Genomic DNA, 16,974 nt, shown 5'->3' with positions numbered 1-16,974 from the left:
TTTTACTTCTAGAGGTTCCCCACCAAGTCGCTCCACTCAGTACCTGTCAAGTTCCTGAGGTTCCTGTTCTCATGAGTCCTCCCCAGGAAGAAAGGGCTCACTCCTCCTTTATCCAAACACCTCGAGCTATGCCCACTGTTGTTACTCAATCTGCCTGGCTCAGACATGCCTTTGTCCATCCAACTCAAACTGCCCATATCCCAGTCTTACTGATGTTAGATAGTCTTCCCTGTTGATTGTTCTCACAGTCAAGTTCTGGACAGACATTCCCCTACAGCCACCACAGAGTCCAAGATCCAGGGCCTTACCCTACATACTTCAAAGTACTTGAAAGGAATCTCCCTGCCCCAGCTATCTACGCTCTGACCTCCCTGCCTTCAACCTCCAATCTCAACCAATTAACGCTTTTCTTAATACTAAACTCTCTCAAAAATAACACTAATACAGACTCTTAATTTACAGCAAATAGAGAACTACTTTTTCCACAAAACTTTTTTGGAGGTGAAGTGAGAAATGACGATAGGACTACCGTGCTGCAAATGTCATATCTATGTCAGTGGTGCCCCAAAACCTTGCAATGAAGCAGCCCAGGGACTGCAACTACCCACAGGATATCTGACTCCTAAAGCCATTCTCCATCTCAATTATACACCAAACCCCACAATTACTGCCAGAGCTTATAGATGCTGATGCTGTCACTGCTGTATTATAGATGAAGAAACTAAGGCTTGTAGGGGATGAGGGGGTGGCTAGGGTCCCATGGCCTGTGAGTGATCCAGATTTGAACCTAGGCAATTTGACTCCAGAGTCAGAACTCTTAATCACAGTATCACACGGGGCTGTCATCCCAGATAGTAGATTCCTTAACCAACGTGCATACTGGGCATGGAGCACAGTTTAATGCTTAAGAAATTCTGACCGTTATCCACAGATAATTTAGCAAGTCATGTTTCTCTTAATGATAATCATCAGGAACATTCTGTCATATTGGGCATGCTGACATTTTGGGGGTGGAAAAATAAGTGGAGGGAAAAAGACTTTTAGAACAATACCATAACCAGTACACCGCCCCCTCACTAACTACTCAAATCCAAACTCTGGCAGTCCCATCAGAAAAGCTGGCTGCCAACAGGCCTTGTTACAAGAGAAAGGAAGAGAATAAAAGAGAGCTGGCTACCACTTATCTTATTTCAACTCTTTACAAGGAAAATGGGATCTATAAACATTTTGGAAAAAATGCCTAAAAGCTTCTAGGCAGCATTTAAAGTTTCTTCTTCACAAAAACACATTTAAAAAATGCAATACAACCAATCCAGTTCATATTCTAGAAAGAAGCAAACTAAGTCAATTCTGTATATGTGGCTCTTTAACAATGTTCTTTTCAGGCAAGTATTGGGGAGCAGGGAGTGGGGGAGAGAGGGAGATGACTTTGCATTTTTTTTGTATCTTATTTGTATGTATCTTATGTATTTTATTTACAATATCCCCAGCTCCATCACTGCCACACACACACAATCACTGCTCAGTTTTCAAAATAGCCTCAATGACATGTCTGGTAAAATATCTTAGCAACAATGTCAATATTGTCTAACTACAGCTAACCATATTAGCATTCCACTCTAATCATGATTTCTCAAATATAAAATGGAATGTGAGTTACTCACTTCACTCATTCTTTGAGTATCACTCTGGGAAAAGAGCCTTCTAACAGTTTCTGTAAAGTGGCATGTAAGTTAAACATCAAAATTATACTCAGTAGCTATTAATTTTTGTGTATCAAACTTGCAAGTCTAAGTATGAGAATAAGCAAATGTTGACAAGGAATTGGCATAAGCACAAGAACCAAATGAAATATACTGACAAATTACTTTGATCAAATCCTGTCCCTTTTTATTTCTGTAATGGAATCCTCTCACTCATCTGCTTATATATCTGTATTTCAAGTTCATCTCTATAGGACTGCCAAGAACAGGGTTTACAAGATAATGGGGGATACTCTTTTTCCTAAGAGTTTTCAAAATCACATACATATACATGGCTGCTTGGGGCTGGCCCTGCAAAGACACAGGATTAAACCAGTGGTTCCTGAACCTGGCTAACCATTCAAAAATCATAAAAAAAAAAAAAAAAAAAAAAAAAGCCACAGATGCCTAGGTCCCATCCCCAGTAAGTGATTCAGTAGGTTTTGCAGAAATTTGAGCCACAAGTGCCTAAGTGAACCAGCCAGGTTTAGGAATCACCATACCACATAATACCCTATTTATACTATACACATTCTTGTAAAACCAAGGTGATCGATCACTGGATCACACGTGCACAACACCTTTGAATACACGCACATCTTTGCAGACATACAATCTTCTGGTTTCAGATCCTTGCATTCAGGCCTCATATTCCCGCCCCTTTCCGTCTCCTAGCAAACGCATGCCCTCCCAGACTGTTTACATCAACCGTCCCTACAGCACTCTGCAAAGGACATGCCTATTACCATGGCTCTGTCCTCCATCTGAACCAGATGGAATGGCAGGGGTCATGTCTGCCACACAGACAAGTGAGCTAAGGAAACAAAAACATCCAAGATGCCACCATTTACTAAAGTCTAAAGGAGAGTTGTCAAGAGGCAGAAAAGCAAACCAGAATGTTATAGAAATTATAATAAATTATAAAGCAAACATTTATAAAATGCTTACTATGATCCAGACACTGTTGTAAGCACTTTAACTCATTCAATCCTTGCAACCACCAACCGAGAGGGAGCAGATACTGTTGTTATCCCCATTTTACAGGTTCAAAAATTGAAACACAGTGAGGTTAAGCAACTTGAGGTGAAAACTGAACCCAAGCAGCCTGGCTGCTCTACTTACTGCCCAGAACATAGGCTTTGGAGACAAACTGGGTTTGAATTCTGGATCTGTCACTTAGTAACTGTGTAGTCTTAAGCTAGTTCTTTAACCTCTACTCTAAGCTATTGATTATGCAAGGTAACTATTTATAAGGATTTAGAACTCTGATACACAGTAAGCACTCAATGAAGAACAGCCTTTCATAAGTACTGCCGTATTTTCTCCAGAGGATTCACCTTCTGGTGAACTGTGAGTTCACTTCCTACTTTCTTTCATATCTTGAGTAAGAAAGAACTCACTCCTCCCCCACAACATTTGAGTATCAGAAACTCCTGATACAAATTTAAATATTTGTACAAGTATAATTTCCTTGCTTAACGAGCATTTTCTAAAACCAAAAATATCATGTGGTTAAAAAAAAAAATTCCCACCTTTGACATTATTGTGCCTGAAGTTTAAGAAAAAAGGACTTCATTTCACTTGACCCTTATAGGTACTACATGGCACAAATAGAGATTATTTGTGTCACTTTATAGGCAAGAAAACTGAGCTTCAGAAAAAAATAAAACCTAAAGAGAACTACTAGTACATTCAAACTGGGACTTTCACCTAGGTTTTTTGAAGCCAAACCAGGAGAGTTCTCATTCATCTTTAAGATGCTACTTCCATGAATCAGAAGGGATTTAAGGTACTGTTTGGGGAAGTCTATTAACCATGGTAACAATTTAATGGCTGGGGGGGTGGGGGGGGTGGGGGACCTTCCAAAATCTATAATCTTTAGAATCTTAGAGCTAAGGATGTGGCTCTAAGAGGCTTAACCAGATTAGCAGCATTAAAACTCACACACGAAGCAGGGGACTAAAGAGAGCTGACCTCCCTGAAATAATGATTTGTAACCTCTCAGTCAGCTTTCAACACCGAACTTAACAGAATACAAAATCCTTTACTTAATTTTTATCAAATATGAAGGATGACTTAGATGAATCTTTTTAGGCTTTATAATTCAAAATCGAACACGACACATATTTGCCTTGCTTAGAACTTTAACTAGTAAGCTATCAATGACTAATCACTTACCAAATGTTAAAATAAAACAGCTACTGAATACGATAGAAAAATAGGTAAATGATTAGGCAGAACAGTAAGAAATTTAAATTTTTATTTATTTTTGACAAGCTTTTTGAAGTATTCTCATATACTATGTGCCAAGCAAGAGTTTAAACAATTTGTAAATATTAATTCATTTAATCCTCATAAGCAAAACATTAGGCACAGAAAAGCTAAGTATTTTGGCCAAGTTCACACAACTGGTAAGCTGCAGAGCCAGGATACAAAACCAGAAATAGGGTTTCAATGGCCAATGAACACAAAATGTGTTTTAATTCATTCTAAAGAATTGCATAATTAAAACAATGAGTTCCAATTTTTGCCTATCATACTATTTTGCTAAGAACTTGAATAAACAAGTATTTTCATAGACTGCTGGTGAAACTAAATTCAACACCACTTTTTCAAAGGACAACTTAAAATCTAGAAAAATTATAAACAAACTTGTTATCCAATAAGTGTTCTTATAACTATCCTTATGAAAGCACAGGCAGTTATATACAAAGAGATTCACTCTGGAGTTCATCTATAATGGTGAAAACGAAATAAACTACAGTATATTAGCCCAATGTAATACTGAGCAACTTTTTAGAAGCCTATATATTGGTGTGTGCTAATATGAAAAAATATATTTTTTGTTAATCATGACATTTTTTCTGTATTTAGTATTTTTTTTTATTCTGTCTTTTATTGAATCAAATTGATTATACATATTTTTAGGGGTTTAACGTTGACATATGTTGTACTTATTCTTTATGCCCCTTGTCCAATCTCTCCCTATCCTCCTCTTCCTCCCCCCCCCCCTACCACTGATACCTCTAGATTTCGTCTCTCCTTCTGAAAGAGTAATGGGTTACCTAGATGATCTGTTGCCTAGATGTTCTGTCCAAAGCTGAGAGGTGTGTTCAGGTCCCTCAATATTATCACAGAGCAGCTGCTTCTTCTGTCACTCTGGGATGGCCTTTAAGGCATTCAATCAACATCATAATTTACAGAATAAAATGCATTATAAAGTCCATGTGAGGTTTCTTAAGGACGTACATATGTATAGATGTGTGTACATCTGCTCATATATGCATAGAAAATATCTAGAAAGATCATATAAGAAACTGTTAACATAAATTGCCTTTGGGGAGTGAAAAAGGACGCAGGGAAGAAATAGGGAGAGTGTTTTTTGCTTTATCCTTAACACCATTATATAGCTTTTGTTTTTATAACTGTGCACTATATATGTATTTAACCATTACATTTATGGAATTTGAATGGCTTTACAAAAAAAATGGTTTCAGAATAGGATGGATTTACAACAGTCTCAAGGATACGAAGTAGAACTTGGCTTTAAGATACAGAAAACAAAATAGAAATATTACTCGGTGACTCTGAGTCTAGGTTAAGACCATGCAACAATCTCTGAAATAATCCTTCCAGGAAAAAAGAAAAAAAAAAAATCAAAATAAACATCACTGAAGAGAGAAATTATAACCATAAAAGAAATCTACTATCTTCTATCTCAGGGACAGAGATACAAAGAGATATGTTTTCTTTTAGATTTACTCAGCACAAGAGATAAAAGGAGGAGGCCAGCCAGAGACATAGTAGACAACTAATTTAGAGTCGAAAACAACTCTGATCTCATCTTTGCTTTAACTAACTATATGACTTGGGGCAGTTGCCAATGCCTCTTTTCCAAATATTATTCCAAAAAAATGAAATTGAACTCAACTTCTAAGATGCTTCTAAGATCTAAACTTTTAAAAATATCATTTCTTTATCCTAGTTTGAAAAAGAATCCCTACACATAATAATCCAAGAATATGCAGTCATGGATAAAAGTTTACACTTATGAATACAGCAATTTATTAAGGAGATGTTGCTGGCACTACCCCTGCCTGCCATTAGGAACTCACCAGGAGACAAGCTTCCAGCACATCTAGGTAGGAGGAGGCACTCTGACTTTTTTGGCTGTTCACAGAGGCATAGCTATCAAGTTCTGTGGGTAAACTGATGACTCATTTTAGTTGTTTTTATTTTACTTTGGTCTCTATAAGTTTCTTGAATATAAGCCAATCAGACTAGTGGATCTCTAGCCTTAGCCCAAACATGAAATTTTTAAACAATACACAGACACTTACCCATCGAACATAGGCAGCTTCACCAGTGACTTCAGCAAAAATTCCCCAAGTGACTTTATATAACAACCCCACTACTACACACCAAGAGCCACACTAAGAAAAGAAAAGAACCAGACTGATAGGCTTCTCATATTCCCAACACAAAAAAAATGTTCGAGAGCATAAAAAGACAATCACTGAAGAGGAAATATAAATGAGCACTAAATACTTAAAGAATTCTACCAACCTCGAAGAAATGCTAATTAAAAACAACGAAATACATGTTTTAACCTATAAAACTGGCAACGATTATTAAAATACATGATATACCCAAGTAAGAATCATGCAAGCAAGCACACTCACATACTGCTTACATAGGTGGCAACCAATATACAACATTTCTGGAAAACAATTTGGCAAGAGGCACCAAGAGCTTATAAAAAGTTCATTTCCTTTCGCTATTAATCCCATGCCTAGAAACATTCTACTAAAATAATTAGCAATACAAAGGTATGTATTTTCTAGAAGGGTTTTTTTTTTTTTTTTTTTGTCTTTTTCGTGACTGGCACTCAGCCAGTGAGTGCACCGGCCATTCCTATATAGGATCCGAGCCCGCGGCGGGAGCGTTGCTGCGCTCCCAGCGCCGCACTCTCCTGAGTGCGCCACGGGCTCGGCCCTTCTAGATGGTTTTTTAATGAATGAGAAAAATATAGAAACAAAACGAACCCAAATAAAATTATGGCATATTAGTACAATAAAATATTAGGCATTTTTCAAAGACTAATGATATTATATTTTAAAAGGATAAAACAAAAGAATCTTGGTTTTTTCCTTTATTTATTTATTTATTTTTTTTTAAAGATGACCGGTAAGGGGATCTTAACCCTTGACTTGGTGTTGTCAGCACCATGGTCTCCCAAGTGAGCTAACTGGCCATCCCTATATGGGATCCGAACCTGTGGCCTTGGTGTTATCAGCACCACACTCTCCCGAGTGAGCCACAGGTCGGCCCGGTTTTTTCTTTATTCTTATCAGTATTTTCCACATTTTCTACAATGAGCATATTCGGCACTGATTCAAAAACCATATTTATTCTCATTTTTACAACTCTATAGTAGTTTAAAGGAAATCTTAAGTATTATGAACATTCTAAGTGATAAAGTTTGTTGGCAGTTCAACTAACAGCAGTGTTTTCTTCCTTAGTAGTACATACAATAATGGTGTGTCTTACAATCAATGAAATATGGTACAATCAGAACAGTATTTAATAGTTGATGATATCTTACAATTTCTCACGCCAGGCAGTGGTTGGAATGTGGCAGTCACTGCCTCTGCAAATCTGCGTTATGACATCTGGAGTAGTGACCAGTCAACAAACCACTCCAGGACCATTGTGGAAGGGTTAAGAGCTCTGGATTTTATTGGAAAGCCTCATTTTGAGACTGTATTAGTCTGTTTCTGTTGCTTATAACAAAATACCTGGAACTGGGTAATTTATAAGAAAATTGAATTTATTGCTTACAGTTTCAGAAGTTGGGAAGTCCAAAGTCCAGAGAACACCTCTGGTGAAGGTTTTCTTTGGTGGTGGTTTTACAACAATGTGGGGGTCTCACACAAGGCAGAAAACGGTGGAGCAGAGAGACTCTTCCTGTGCTTTCCTTTTAAAGCCCTCCAAACTATGCCCCTGATCACCATTATTAATCCATTCACTGTGGCATGGTCCTACAATCTTATCACCTCTTCAAGGCCCCACCTTTGAATTACCGTAACAGGACTTCCCACCTTAACACTGTCACAGTGGGGACCAAGCTTCCAACACATTAAACTTTGGCGGGGGACAATTCAATCCATTATAGAGATCATGAAAGGGATGGCATCAAACTTGCAGAACAGATGTCTGCAGCTGGAAGAAAATCCTAGAGAAAATGGGGAAAGACAAAAAACTGCATCACCAGTGCTCTTAATGGCAGAAAAAATGTAGTGTGGAGAAAAATAGGTGCTGACATCTATGTGGAAAAAAATGAAAAGAATCAGGCTCTGAATATAAATTTTCTAAAATTCCTTAACCAGTTTGTTTCATTTATATTTTCCTTTTATTTTATAAAAAAGAGTGAGATGAATAAAACAACTCTCTCTAAAGTAGTTTAAAGGAAATCTGAAGTATAACATTCTAAGTGATGAAGTATTGTGGCAGTTCTATTGACAGCAGTTTTTTCTTCCTTAGTAATAATAATGGCATGTTTTATAATCAGTGAGATATTGTATTACACTTATAATCAGAATAAAGTGCTATCAGTGAATTGTCCTCCCCCCCCGCCCAAAAAAAATTCATATGCTGAAGGCCTAATCCCCAAAGTGATGTATTTGGAGACGGAAGCCTTTGGAGGATAATTAGGTTAGGTGACGTCAGATTAGGTGATTAGGTTAGATGAAGGTGGGGCCCTTATGGTGGGATGAGCACTCCTAGAGAGCTTGCCCTCTCTCTCTCCACCATGTGAGGACACAGGCAGGGGTCTACCATCTAGAAGCCAGAAAGAGAACCCTCTCCAGAACCCAGCCATGCTGGCTCCCTGATCTCAGACTCTCAATCTCCGGAACTGTGAGAAATGAATTTGCTATTTAAGCCACCCAGTCTATGGTATTTTGTTACAGGCTAAGAAAACAAGAAAATATACTATCAAAAAATATTTCTAACATGCAGTACTTGGAAGTTTTCTGGATAACTAAAGTTATACAGAAAATTTGCTTTGGGAGGTGTCGGGGAGACAAGCCCTCACGAAGAAGGGGTGTATTAACATAAATTGCGCAATTTCGGGAGGTGAAACAGAAGTACGATCATCAGGCAGACAGCTGTGTGCAAGTGATTCTTTTCCATCCTGAACCTGGAGTTCACATCCAGGCTCTTGGCCTCTGCAGTCAGCCATGATCTATGAAAACTCCAGGCAAGAGTTCAAACCACTACAGCCATCTCTGTGCATGTCTCACATTAGAGACATCATCAGTCCCAGGGCACAAAGAACATCATCACGTACTAAATCTAGCAGTTTGTTGCTCCCGAACTCCCTTAAAAGTGGGCAACTGTCTGATATAAACAAACTTTAGGAGAGGGAGGAATTAAAACCAGCTGCTCGGGTATTTTTTTTTTTTTTATCACTACCCCTAAGATAGTGCTGTGGTCACCAGACCACAGGATAAGAACTCAGCGTCTCCATTGGTACTCTAGTGGTTGATGTGTTTTAACTAGTCTGCCACCAAAGGTAGGAAGGGGTGTGAAAGAGAGCGGAGGGACACAGATCCTACTTTCTACTTCCACGATATTAGATGTGAATAAGGGTTTCTCAGGCTACAGTTAGGACAACCCAACTGGTTACCTCTGAGGCCATCCTCGTCAACTGCAGGACAAACGCATGGTCAAAGCCCCCATCCCCTTAAGACTCCGTGGAGGAATAACAAGTTTAGATCATACTCCATGGAATAGAAGTCAATATGCTCAAACTCTTTAGTAGCTTACCTCCCCCCCCTCATGAACTACATTTGCCAGTATATTATAATGGAGTCAAGTTTTTTATTCACTTTTCTGTAGAGTAGAAAGAAAACCTTGGGATTTCCCTTCTAGGAAGTGCAAATAGATCACATGAAAATTCAAATATGAAGTTTTTTTATGGGAATTAAGAAGCTACATATAGACAAAGCTGTTTGAAAACTAGGTCTATTCAAAGTAAGACCTTTGTTTTTTACAGAAAAGCAGATTTAATGAAAAAAATTTTGTAAAATGAAATTAAATTTGATAATTAAAATGTGGACTATGAATTGCTAATTTTAATTCCCCTATTATAAATTAAGCTTTCTATTGCATTTAGGCATTTACACATATACATACAAACAGGCGCCCAAGGAAAGAAGTGTTGTTTGAGAGTTTTGCCATATCCTTTATCATGATTCAGATAGGTTGTATCTTGCTAGAGGTCATACTGGCCACAAAAAGTGGAAGATCCTGGTTGAGTTCCCCTTCCTCTGGGTCCAGAGCTTTTTCTCCAAGTACACTCCCCCCAGAGAACAGGCAGTTCAGCTTGGTCCATTATGTGCAGAAGACTGACACATGAGAAATGCTCAGTATTTTCTCCCTTCCTCCTCTCTTTCATCCTTTGTATTTCCCTAAAACATATGGAAAAGCTACAAAGAGGATGGGGGACAAAGGCATTCCATATATAAAGAGCTTCACTCATAAAGGATGTGTTGACATGAAATTTTATAAATCGTACTTAGAAATCTATTTTCAAAACTGCTTGCCAACTCCTGACATCTCTTTAGCAAAGAAAAAAGTCTTTTAGTTTAATTTCCCAAAGAAAAAGGATAAAAATGCAAGCACTTGATAGAGCCTAAAAGGAAAAATGAATAATTTTCAAAGTATAAACTACCATACAGCAGACTCAGAGCTTTCCCAGTTTTGTTATTGGGGAAAGAACAAAGATGAGAGAACAGCCTTTAGCATCCAAAGTAAATGGCAGATAAGTATTTGGGAATAGAAAAGTCATGGAAAGAAGCTTCTACAACATCACTGTTTGTCGGAGATCAGTTCTGTCTTCTCTTCAACAGGGAAGAAACAAGAAGTTTTAAAAGGGTTTTATTTGTTCCTTAAGGTACCACACAGTTTTCTCAAGAAAGAAAAGATGTACTGAATATCTGGCAGAAGCCAAATGTCAAGCTAGACACATTTATAGAAAGGTTCTCTTATTTAAGCCTGACAACATCCCTATAGGGTAGTTTAGCAAGGTTAAGAAATTTGTTCAAGTTAACTGGGAGGTGATCAAGCTGGGATATGAATATGTGTCCTCCAATTCCAAAGTCTGTGCTTCTTCTAGACTTTGCAACATGTTTGAGGGACAAAGAGAAAAACAGATGAAGGAACCCATCAAACCAGAGGGAACCAACAGCATTCCTGCTTCTTTTAAAACTAAACCTGGTTCCAGTCTATGTTTAAATCATGTCTTAATATTTTGCAGAATTTGTTTAAATGCCCTGTTAAAGAGGAATACAATACCTTTAAACAGAATTATTTCTGCTTGTTTTGTTGCTTGGGAAACATTTTTGGAGTCTGCTAACAAGAAGATACCAAATATCCATAGCTCAGCAAGACAGTCACTGCACTAAATTCCTAAATAATAGTCCACAACCACAGAAAATGGGCAATGCAGTACAGAATAATCAAAAACAGCCTCATATTTTCCAGATAAAACAAAGCATCATTTGTATTGAGGCATTTTTAGAAGGTACCTCTGAAAGCCAGACTGCAGCCTGGAACAGCTTAAAATACCAACTTTAACAATCACGTCAATGGCTTTTAAACTTTATAGGCAAACAGCTTCCTTTTACTTCAAACCCAAAGTGAAGAATAAGATGCAAAGCCAACACAGATTAATTCAGTACTATGCAGGCTTAGAGACTATCTGCTGCCTTAATTAACACCATTACAAGTGTATTAGCCAACCACGTGGGTTTGAACAATGGAAGGGTGAAGGTAAAAAAAAATTTTTTTAAATAAATTGCTTCAAACTAAGCTCCTTCCCCCAACTGCTGAAAAAAAGAACACAAATAAAGTGAAAGGAAAAGACTAGTAAATAGTTATCATTGTGGAATATTAAGAAACTTTTCCTTAATCAGACTATATTTTAATTGAGGCAGTACCACAATTAAAAGTTCGCTGAACTTTGCTCTTCTGCCTCAACTTTCACACCAATACTAAATAGTAGAGTTAGACAGGGTAAAACATTATAGGCTCAAGATTGGCAAAGAGCAGGAGAAGGCACACAGACAGTGAGAAGGACCAGCCCCTGCCAGGGAGAGCACGAGGCCTTGCCCATCTCATACTTCCAGAGTGAAGCCAAAATCTCCAGGATTTAAAGAAAAAACAAAAACACTATCAACTATAAACTTTGATCACATCATAGATGTTAGATAAAATTATTCACTTCTTGTAGGCCAGTAGGGAAAAAAAAATCTAAAAAACTGAGCCATTTACTCTCCATGTGGCAGTAGTGGCTATTATAATGAGTTGTAGTACTAGATGTCTGTACTTTGTTAGTTTTTGAAGAGGACCTGCCCATGACGGAAGGACCTACCTATGACGGAAGAATCCTCCACAAGGCACATGTTGGTGGGAGAGAAAATCCACCACACCCTACAGAAGCCAAGAAGTCCACATACACCCTCCTCTAGTCTCTCACGCACCTAGAACCCAGGCATGTGAACCAGGCTCAGCCATTCACATATGCCTAACATTTTCAAATTTTCCTTGGCTTTCCTTAAGCATTTTCTCTTATAGATGAATTTTAAAATCAATTTCATGTTGTGTTTAGGAAAAAATGACAGGATTTTTAGGGCAGTGAAACTACTCTATGAGACTATGTCATTATACATTGGTCCGAACCCATAGAATGTACAATACCTAACATGCATCCTAACGTAAACTATGGACTTTGGGTGATGAAGTGTCAATGCAGGTTCATCAATTGTAACAAACGTACCACTCTGGTGGGGGATGTTGATAAATGGTGAAGCTGTGCATGGGGGGGAAAGGGGGTATATGGGTAATCTCTTCCACTCAATTTTGCTGTAGACCTAAAACTGCTCTTTAAAAAAATAAGTCTTTAAAAAAAATAATTAGAATTTCATTAGGGATTTAAATACAATGTATGGATAATTTTGGAAGAGCTAGTAGGTTTAAAACAATGAATCAGCCTATTCAGGAACACAGTATTTCCTTCTGTTTATTTCGGTCTTCCTTTAAGTCCTACAGTAAGTTTCATCATTTTCTTCAATATATAAGGATTGCACATTTTTTCTTAGGTTGATATTTAAAGTTTTTGTTGCTATTGTAAAATGGGACTTTTTTCCTATTCATTTTCTAAACAGTGTTGCTATACAGAAAAGATATTAACTTTCTATGTTGCTCTTATATTCACTCTAAACTCTATTAAGTCCAGATTTGATATCAGAACACTCACAATCTTAGAATGCAGTAACTATTTAATTTTTAAATTAAGTAACAGTTTAATAATCGTAACATGAAAATTTTCTGATCACTTAAAGGTCACTTAAAGAAACATGTGGTAGAAGGTTGTAGGCCTCTCTGGAGAGCTTCGAAATAAAGATAGCACCTCATTTGTTTGTTTTAGATCAAGTTCCTAAAATAAGAGCAGCAAGAGAAAAAAACAGACACCCTAATCTGGCTCTCCTGCCATTATGGTTTAATATTGATTTTTGCTCCCTCAGGCCTAACTCAAGGTCAAGAGAAATACAGTGCTCATCTGCCCTGAGGGAATAGCAGGGACCAGGTGAATGTGCTTTCTGAAAAAACTGCTTTGAAGTCTTTAATACTGCATTCTCCAATGTGCTTCTACAGCCTCCAGAATATACTTTCTGCTCACCTATAAGCCTTTCCTAGGTTAAAAAACATAATTAAAAAAAAATTTTTTTTTTTGCTATTTTTATAGTTCTCTCTATTCAAATATCCTTATACACACATAACCTAAATTTCAATACCTACTAAAATTTTACCAATAGTTTAACGTAGATACATGTGACATTCTTTTAGGGACAGGAGTTGAGGAAATAACTTTTCAATACTTCTGAAAAAATTTGGTTTCTTTTGAAGAATACTAGATCTAACTCAGTCATTATACTTTCCAAATTCTCGAAATAGGTTTAACATAAAAGTATAGTAAAAGATTGTCTGTAAAACAAACAACAAAAACTACGAAGGATATGAAAAGTTGAACTCAATTTTTTAGACACAAATATTTCCTAAATTTCTATGATTGTGAGTTCAAGTACATAAAAATGAATTTTCTTCTGTTTTTGCAACGAAGATTGGTTTTAATTAGAAACAGTACAGTAAAATTTAGAGCAAAATTTTTCCATATTGCAGGAGATATTATTACTCAAGTCTGAGCAGTCTCAGTAGATTAGCCAGCTTTAATTTATGGAGAAACTTAGCTATGATTTACTTATATAATGAGAGTTGGCACAGAACTTAATATATGAGTGGTCAAATTCCAAGTATTTTCCACAATCATCTTGTGACATAACTTCATCAGGATTTAAAATTCCATCTGCTTTGTTCCCAACCAAATATAACCAGGTTCTAGTTAAGAGCAAAAAGGCACATACCATACAGATGTTTTATGAGAAATGTTCCCATTGCTTTTTCAAGTTGGTTTGCATTACTGAAAAAGCCATAGTGTGGGAATTATTATGAAGAAATGACTCAGAAAAAGCAGTAGTTGCTCTTAAAGACCAAAGGGAGAAATAAACACAAAATCACATGCTCTGAAATTGGAAAAGTTTCAAATGCAAACTGTTTTCACTGTCGGGCCTGTCTGAAAGGCACAGGTGCTAAAGATTATTAATATATTGTTATATCACATGAATCTGACATTGGTGAAAGGATGGTAGGTCTGTTCTGAAAGACTCTCACTGAGTTTTGGCTTGGGGCCCCTGGTCCTGAGAAAAATAACCCACTGGTTGGCAGCTCCAGCCCAGACAGTTTAAGATTTAACTTGATGCTGGAAATTACAAAGCCTTCTAAAGTAGCAAATAAAATTCCTAGGATTGGTGTCAAATGAGCCAAAATGGGGGGGGGGGGGGGGGGGACCAAAAAACAAATTTTAGCTGCTTTCAGAAAACTAATGAGAAAGACATTTTGGCCTTGACCCAGCAGAGGGTGAATATCCCCCTGGATAAAAATTATGTGAACTGAAATTTCTCCATAGTAACAATTCTAATTAATTATTTGAAGGTAGGGGCTGATTTTCTTAGGTTAAGAGCTAACTATGGTCTCCTGTTTGTATCATTAAAAACGGGTTTCTTCTTTTCTTTGTGTCTGCTTATCCAGGCATTGATGAGAAGCTTATAATGGAATCTTAGCAGCAACTTTAACAATACAGGTTCTACTTTTAAGGTGGGTTTGCAATTTTGCAAACTTGCTTTAAGTGATAATTAGTATTAAATAGGAATTCTGCCTAGATTCCATATAACCAAAATGTTTAGAAGTCCACCTATGCTCTTATAAGTGGACAACGGATACTAACAATATCATCACAAGGATTACAAGATCTTTGAATTAGAGTTAACATCATTTGGTGATGTTTTGGTAATAAGCATATTTATACTTCAACAGAAATTAAAATGGAAATGTTATTCAATATATAATAACTCAGAAAACTAGCCATTCTCCAACAAAACTGAATTAACATGAAGTTTACAGAGTGAAAAACAACCTTTCAGAGAAGTCAATTCATACTAACAGATTTTTATTGTGCAATATAGGTAGTCAATATGTAGTTCTTCTACCAACAGAAACAGGGCCTAACACTGAGTGTTCACCAGAATAATCTTAGAGGAGGCTATCACATGAAATGTAATGCTATTAGAGTCACAATGACCACATATGCACCAGAACTCCACAAACAGGAATGAAATCCAAGCCAAATTAAGTAGCTCTCATCATAATAAAAACTAGCAGTCTGGCATTTGGTGAGGCTACACCTGTTAGGGGTAAAACTTGATACTCAAAAAGAGGAGGACCAGTCAGCAGTTGGTCAAACATATAAAATGTAATTGCATGTGAGAAAAGGGAAGGGGCTTTCTAGAAACCAAATTCCTGAACACACCTGCTATCCCTCAATATCTTTAACTTTGCCTCCAGATCTAAAACTTGTTAAAATTATGAACCTTTAAAGTTTTCTGGGGAAGGATTTGGTTCATAACCCAAACTCAGTTCTCAAAGACACTTCTCATAAAAAAAGCTCAGAAATATGTTTAGTTTCTCATAACCTCCAGTATGTTGGTTGTCCTAACCTAGATCACCCTGTCGGACCCATTCCCAAAGCCATGAACCTACCCAGCCTGCAGTGGAAGCTCTCTGCCCGACTTGTTCTTGTGCACATACCTGCTTCCTTCTTGCTTCCCTTTCCTCCCTCTCGGCTCTTCTTCAGCACAGCTTTCAACATTTTCAACACTCCTTTGTTTCTAAAGAGAAAAGGAGGGGAGAGAAGAATTAAAGGTTAAGTTGGACTATAACTTGCATACTGACACGAGTTAACTTGTGTTCAAACAAACAGATCACTTAAGATAATATAAAGGTGACTTGAGTTTTACATTAATTTTCTATGAATAAAGTATGGTGGTGGGAAGCTAAATGCTAACGACACCAGGAATGTTTTATAACTTTTAATGAAGTGATCAGAAGTTCACTGTCTTGTTATAAAAGTTAAAAAAACACAATAGTGAATTCTCAGCATTCCACATCTAATTAAGGTGATGAGGCTAAACCTGGGTACATTACTGTAAGATATTTGGCACAGTAATACAATTTCCCAACCCCAGTTCATCAAAGGAAGAAAACACAAACATAGAATCAAAAAGATAAGGTTAAGAAGGAAGATACATGGCTAAAGGCAGTTTTTATAGGTGCTACTAACTGTAGAACTACAAGGAAAACATTTTGGAAGGTTATCGGAATGAAACATGCCTTATAAGCATCTGCAAAATGAATACAGTGGGAACACATTTCAATCCTGATGTCAGGAGACCCGATTAAACAGCACCCACTGCAGTGGGTTTCTACTATATATAGTTATGACTCTGGGGTGGAGGAGAGATGTGGCATTATGGCCAGATCCTTGTAATAATGAGCTATATTTTAAAGCAGGGTGTACTGAGCTTGTAAAAACAACACAATGGCCCAGGCTTAAGATGAAACATGAAACCATCTCTACAGCAAGAGACAGACAAAAGGACTATTATTTCATCATGACGCTAGTCTCCTTCAGCTCTCCTTCCCCCACTAACTCAGATGAGATGACTGGACAACCCCAGAGTAACAATCTTAGCGGGTTGTGTTACCCATAACA

General features: G+C 37.3%; 1 protein-coding gene across 3 annotated transcripts in view; it reads right to left on the bottom strand.

Moving 5' to 3' along the window:
• The window catches only part of TANC1 (tetratricopeptide repeat, ankyrin repeat and coiled-coil containing 1), a 215,978-nt gene that overhangs the window by 128,351 nt on the left and 70,653 nt on the right, over positions 1-16,974 (bottom strand). For all 3 annotated transcript variants that reach the window (XM_063097505.1, XM_063097488.1, XM_063097497.1), the window contains exon 2: positions 16,011-16,090. In XM_063097505.1, the coding sequence (XP_062953575.1) occupies positions 16,011-16,071 (61 nt within the window). In that variant the 5' untranslated portion in view covers positions 16,072-16,090. The remainder of the gene's footprint in view (positions 1-16,010; positions 16,091-16,974) is intronic.

This window comes from Cynocephalus volans, chromosome 1 (assembly GCF_027409185.1).
Source record: "Cynocephalus volans isolate mCynVol1 chromosome 1, mCynVol1.pri, whole genome shotgun sequence".
In the NCBI taxonomy this organism is placed as follows: Eukaryota; Metazoa; Chordata; class Mammalia; order Dermoptera; family Cynocephalidae; genus Cynocephalus; species Cynocephalus volans.
Note: the sequence above shows the minus strand (reverse complement) of the source record. Positions and strands in the feature narration are given on the sequence as shown.